The 6,000-nt window shown below is 62.6% G+C and overlaps 1 protein-coding gene across 1 annotated transcript in view; it reads right to left on the bottom strand.

The window, feature by feature from the left end:
• Positions 1-330: 330 nt before the first annotated feature.
• The window catches only part of CROCC2 (ciliary rootlet coiled-coil, rootletin family member 2), a 72,749-nt gene continuing 67,079 nt past the window's right edge, over positions 331-6,000 (bottom strand). Inside the window, 1 exon segment of the mRNA XM_058533501.1 lies at positions 331-417. Coding sequence (XP_058389484.1) covers positions 331-417 — 87 coding nt within the window.

Here is a 6,000-nt window from a genome sequence, read left to right as displayed (position 1 = left end):
AGCTTGACAGGGCCTGGTCACCAGGGTCTGGCCAGATGCGCAAGTCCGAAGCGGAAACTGAGTGCCAGGCCCCGTGCGGGCTGTGAGGGGGCTCCCTGCAGCCGGGAGGGGGGCATCGGAAAGAAGTGACCTGAAGCGAGGTTCAGCGCCAGCCAGAGGCCGAGGTCCCAAGGGCTGAGAGGAGCTCTGTGGTCAGGGGAGGCAGGCGACGCCTGCTGAGCTCGGCCCCTCTCTGTGCAGCACCGGGTATTGGTTTGCCCTGTGGTGGTTCTGTGGGCCCTGGCTGGTCAGGGCTGTGATGGTCAGGCGCCCGGGGATCTGCAGCAGGGCTCACTGTTTGGCCCGGAAGGCCTGGCCGAGGCGGGCTTGTCGCCACCGCTGCATTTCCTGGTCCAGCTGCTCCTTCAGGCTGGCCACCTGGGGACACGGCAGGACTTCAGGTGGGGTGGGCAGGCCCTGTGGCCAAGGCCCCCAAGGCACATGGGCAGGAGAGCACTGTGACAGGAAGGCCCCCATCCATGGTTCCTGAAGAGAGGCAGTGTGCACTGGAGAGAAACACCAGGCAGACAGACAGACAGACCCACTAGCAACCAGACGGGGAATGCACAGTCCCACCTCTCATCAGGAACACCCATCCATGGGGCTCCTAGGGACCGAGGCAACTGCACCCCGCAGTGGACGGACCCCCTTCCATCAGACCATGAACGTACTCAGAATAAGGAACTAACGCTCCTCGGCTCGTGAAGACAGCAAACGTGGCTTGGTGGATCAGGGACACTAACTTGGGGGTGATATTGGGCAATCACTTTACCTCTCTGGGCCTCGGTTTCCTCATCTGTAAAATGAGAGTTTTGACCAGATGGCTCCCAGGTTTCTGACAGCTCGGAGCCTGTGGGTCAGCCCAGGCAGGCACATCCATGTATGTGTGTGCGTGCTTGTGTGTGTGGGCAGTGCAGGTCCATGCCCAAGGCTCTGCTGCTTTGTTACCACCCCGTCCCCCCACACACCACTGCTCTCCCGTCCTGACTGGGAAGAACAAGGTGCAGGAGCCACCTCTGCTACAACTGCTGTGTGCCTGGGAGTGTCTGGACACTTTACACGCAGTGAACTCTGACCGAGGGACTGTCCTCACTGCCCCTCTTTATGGGTGGGGTGATGGAGGCACAGAGAGGGTGGTGACCTGCCCTGGAATCCCACCCCGCCTCTCAGTGAGGTGTGGGAGTGCCAGGATGGACATGTGAGGGCCCCCAAGGTGGTCTAGAGCCCACTGGGCAGCAGCACTGGGATCCCGCTGCTGGAGGAGCTCAGGCCGAGGCCAGGCGGGCACCCCTGCGGGATGCTGCACAGGATGCCAGTCCTCCCCACCCTCCTGCCCCGGGGCGCTGGGGTCCCGGCCCCAACTGCTCCTCCAGCACCTTCACCCGCCGCTGGTGGGTCCGCTCTCGGGTCTCTAGGGCCCGTGTGGCCGGCAGCTGGGTCCCATGCAGCCCCTCGGCCTCTGCAGCCAGGTCTTGCTGGTGCCGGGCTGCCAGATCCCGGAGCCGCTGGGCTTGGGCCTGCTCCAGCTCCGCTATCCGGACCTGGGGCGAGAACTCGGGCACCTCACTGCTGTCCACCTGCCCAAGGGCTGCACAGATACCGGGGCAGGGGTGTCTCGCCCTTCCCTTGGGGCCATTATTCCTTCATCCAGACCTCAGTTGGCCCCACTGTCCTCTGCTGGGGTGTGGGCCCCGGCCAGGATGGGCAAGCAGACCTGGGGTTTAGCTCACATTCAACCCCCTAGCCTTGTCTGGTTAGAGCCCCACCCACAGTCCTCCAGGCTGGCCTTACATCTGTTTTAATGGCATCCTAGTTTCCACTTGGCCCGACTGGGGGTCCTGTGGGCATCATAGCCCCATTCTTGCCCTGCCTCCATTTCCCAATTCCTTGTCTGGGGATAGGAGGTCTGTCAAGCAGCGGAAGGGGAGATCCCCCAGCACACACATGGGAGCAGTTCCTGGACCTGCCTGATGCTGTGCTGCCCACACTCCTCCCTCTTCTGGTCCATGCACCGGATCACAAGGGCCCTGACTGTCCCACCACTCCCACGGGGCCTTGGAGAGAAGACCAGAAGGGGCCCACGGAGCCCCAGGTCCTGGTTCCAGCTCTGCTTGGGACCTGAGGTGTGACCCTGGTGGACCCCACCGTCATCTGGGGCCGTGTCTCCGCATCTGTCCTGTGTAGGAGTGGTCCAGCCTGCCCTTTCTGTCTGTGCATGCACATCCATGTGTGTGCGCGCATGAGATGGGGCACACTGGCCCACCCTTCTGGGACCCAGATCCACTTGGACATGTCCTGACCCCAGGCCCACCCCCAAGGCTGAGGTCCACAGAGCTCCACCAGCCCAGCTGACCTGCAGTTGCTGGTTCTGCCTCAGGGCCCTGTCCAGTTCTCGGAGCAGGCAGGCCCAGCTGCTCCTTCCTGGCCCCCACCCTCACCGTGTGCCCTTCCCACCTCAGCGTCTCCTGCTCCCTCTGCAAGAGCAGAAGCCGCAGTGGCCTCCTGGCAGGGTGCGGGGTCAGGCCAGCCTTCCCTCTGGGGAGCACACGGGGTGTTTCTGGGAAGGGCTCTGGGTCCCTTGAGAGCTGGCTGGGTCTGGGGAGGGCGCTGCCCTGGGCAGGACATCCGGTCCACCCAGGGCCACCTGGCATCTGCCGCCAGATGGAGAGAAGCACGAGGTCAAGTCGCCATCCTGCTTCGGGCTAGCAGAAGCCCCATCGCTGTCCTCAGCGGGGGAAGAGCGACATCTCCGAGGGTGGCATCCTGGGCCCTCCCTGCCCAGCACCCCTTCCAGCATCCCTCCAGGCCTATGGAGCCTCGATCCCCTGCACCCAGCACCCCTGCACCCAGCACCCCCAGCACCCCCAGCCAGCTTGCAGGACTCCCTGACCCAGTCTCAACAAGCCTGTGGCGTCTGTGTCACCATCCCCACCACCCATCCTCCTTGGAACTGCAAATTGCCCGAACAGAGTTCCCTTCTTGGTCACCCACCCCCACCATGCCGGGCATAAACATTGGGTGACCGAGGAAACATTTTCAGTGGGAAAGTTGGTGGGCTCCTTTTGTCCCCTGTGGATGACCTCTTTGGAGGAAGGAATTGACACCCAGGGGCATGCCTCATGGGTGCTCGCTGTGGATGGTCTCCTTTCCCGGGGCCTGGGTGAGCACTGGGCCTGTCAGCAGCTGGGGCAGGATCGGGACCCGGGCCCTGCTCTCCAAACCAGCCCCCTCCACCACCCTGGCTGTGCCCGGCCCTGTGGGTCCTGCCTGCCGGGCCACATCCACCTGCCAGGTGGCGCAGCAGTGGTCTCAGAGGGCCAGCCCAGGCTCTGCCCAAGTCCCAGGTCGGTCCTCCCTCAGGGCCCTCTCGCCCTTGGGGCTGGAGCGGGCCTGGTCTCTCAGGGGCCCTGAGATGTGGCAGATCAGTCTCAAGGGTAGTTATGGGGTCAGTGGTGGGAGCGTTACAAACATAAGGATTCCTTTCTTCTTCAGGACTGAGAAAAACAAAGAGCCCCTCTCCCCTGAAAAAGAAAGCCCTGTGTCTTTAAAAATCCAGTTGCACTCCTGGAAGTGCACGTTAAAAGGAGAAGAGGAGAGTGAAATCCAGAATAAATAGACGGCCACATCCGGGTTTTCCCTTCTGAGACACCATAAAGGGTTTACGGGTTTGGCGGCCCCACAGCAGACCTCCTGGAGCTCATTACTGCTCCCCCCCACCCCCACCTGGCTCCAGGGACCCACAGCAGGCTCTGCTGGCCAGGGCGGTGCCCTATGCCCAGCAAATGCTCCCCTACCTCCACACCCAAGGGGCCATTGAGGCCTTGTCTCCCCAGCTTCAGGAGAAGCAGCAGGATCCCATGACTGTGCCCGGCTGGCCAGCCCTCCTTCCTGGGAGAGCAGGTGGCTCTGGGCGGACAGCTGGCCAGTGGCTTTCAGTGACTGTCCTGATCTGCTGGCCTCTGTGTCTCCATCCTGATCCCACTCCTGTCCCCAGGGTCCCTGTCCCCAACTGCCACCCCACTGACCCAGCCACTCCCCTCTGGAAAACCCTCCTGTCCTCGAGTCCACCTCAGCTGGACACTATGTACCTGGTGGCCAGGGCCTGCCCGGGATGGATGTTCATGCGTGCTTGGGGACACATGACCAGGGCAGACGCTCTCCTGGAGGCTCCAGGCCCAGCAGTTCCCCGCCGGGGGCCTCACTGCTTTCCTTCAGGGTGCGTTGGTCAGTCTGCTCTGGAGCCAGCTCTCCTTGTCAGAGAGGGGCTGGAGGCTGGGTGGGCACCAGGAGACCGCCACACACAGCTGTCACCCCCGGGAACCCTGGGCCTCCTGGTCTGCATCTTGCTCCTGACACAATAAACACCCTCTTTCCTGCCCCGGCTGTGGCTGGTGGCCTGTTCCTGCTCTCTGTCCCTCAGCCTATCTTTTCACTCCTCACTGTGTCCACGTGTCCTGCTGGCATCTTTGTTCTTCAGAGTCTGAGAGCCCTGGACACTGTCACCTCGTCACTCATTGCACCAGCCACAACTTGGTGCTGCCGAGGCCGAGTCTGGCCTCCACGGTCCGCTTGGCCCACACGGCCCAGATAAGCTCCGTCCCAGTGCAAAGCCAGTCTTTGCAGGTCTTGGAGAGTGGGTGACAATCCACTGGACCTGAGGCGGCCCCTACAGAGTCTGTGGGGCCGTGCCATTTAACACAAGCCCGCCCCCTCCCTCCACGAGAGCTTGGCCAGACATCACTGTCTGGGACAGCCATGAGTGACAAATGCCTCGTCCCCTTTACACAGGTAAGCCCAGGTTGGCATGCCCCTCCCACACCTCTGCCCAGGGCCAGGCTGCAGCAGGAGGGCAGCAGCTTTATCCTGACGTCTGTGCCAAGCCGGCAGGTCCGCGTCCCTGTGCCCTTCCTCTGTCTGTGCCCACACACAGATCCTGTGCAAGAGACAGGCAGCGAGACCCTCTGTCCAGGCACAGCCTAGGCGTGCTCACAGAGGATCTTGGCCATCACTCGCCAGGCCACCAGGGCAGCAGGACACATCCACATCCTTGTCCCAGTGAGGCCTTGGGAAGGCCACCCTGCTCTGGTGTCCACGCCTGAGGTCCTCAGCACCCCCCAATGCCATGACTCCTGCCTTCCCCACTTTGTACGTGGGGACACGGAGCCCAGGGGGTCAAGTGCCTTGGACGCCAAGTCACCAGCCCAGCAAAGGCTATCCCCATCCCTCCCCTACCGCCCGATTCATCTGTCTTCCCTCCTCTAGAGCCCTGGTCCTGCCCACCTCTGCAGGAGGGCTGTGAAGGTGTCAGAACTCCCGAGCCCACAGCCTGGCTGGCCCACTCCCCCAGGGTCAGCTGGGTGGGCCATGCCTCGCAGCCCCGCCCTGTTCCTGCAGGGCTGAGGGAGCACATCCAGGACATGGGTGCTGCCTCTTGGGCGATGTGGTGGGGAGCCCTGTACACAGCAGGCACCTGCCGGGTGGGCCTGCAGAACCATAGCTGAAGTTGGGGCCTGGGCGACGTTCTGTTCCAGGAACGCCATTTCCTTTCTCTAGGCCTCAGTGTCCCCATCAGTCCACCTGGGCCTCAGGAAGATGCTCTGGGGACCCTCATTCCCAGTTTCAACCCAAATAGCTCCCCTGTGACCTATTTCAGACATGGAGACTGGGTCCACTCCCACCTGGGGACAGTTCGCTGTCAGAATCACTGGCCAGCGGGCCCCGCTGGTCAGCCTCCCTGCCTTTCTCCTTCCCTCTGCCCACTCTGGGCCTGCAGCCTTGCCCCATCCCTGGGATAGTTGTCTGCCTTTGCTCAACCTCTTTGGTTGGGATCCTGTCTTGCATCTCGCCTGTGTTGGGTCTGCTGGGGTGACAAGACTAGACTTCACCTCTCGACCACATGCTCTTTTCCTGCCCTCCTGTTGTGTGCCCTCCATGGACGGGGGAATCTGGGGCTCCACAGGT

This window comes from Diceros bicornis, chromosome 37, assembly GCF_020826845.1.
Source record: "Diceros bicornis minor isolate mBicDic1 chromosome 37, mDicBic1.mat.cur, whole genome shotgun sequence".
Lineage (NCBI taxonomy): Eukaryota > Metazoa > Chordata > Mammalia > Perissodactyla > Rhinocerotidae > Diceros > Diceros bicornis.
This window is presented reverse-complemented; position numbering and strand designations above follow the sequence as displayed.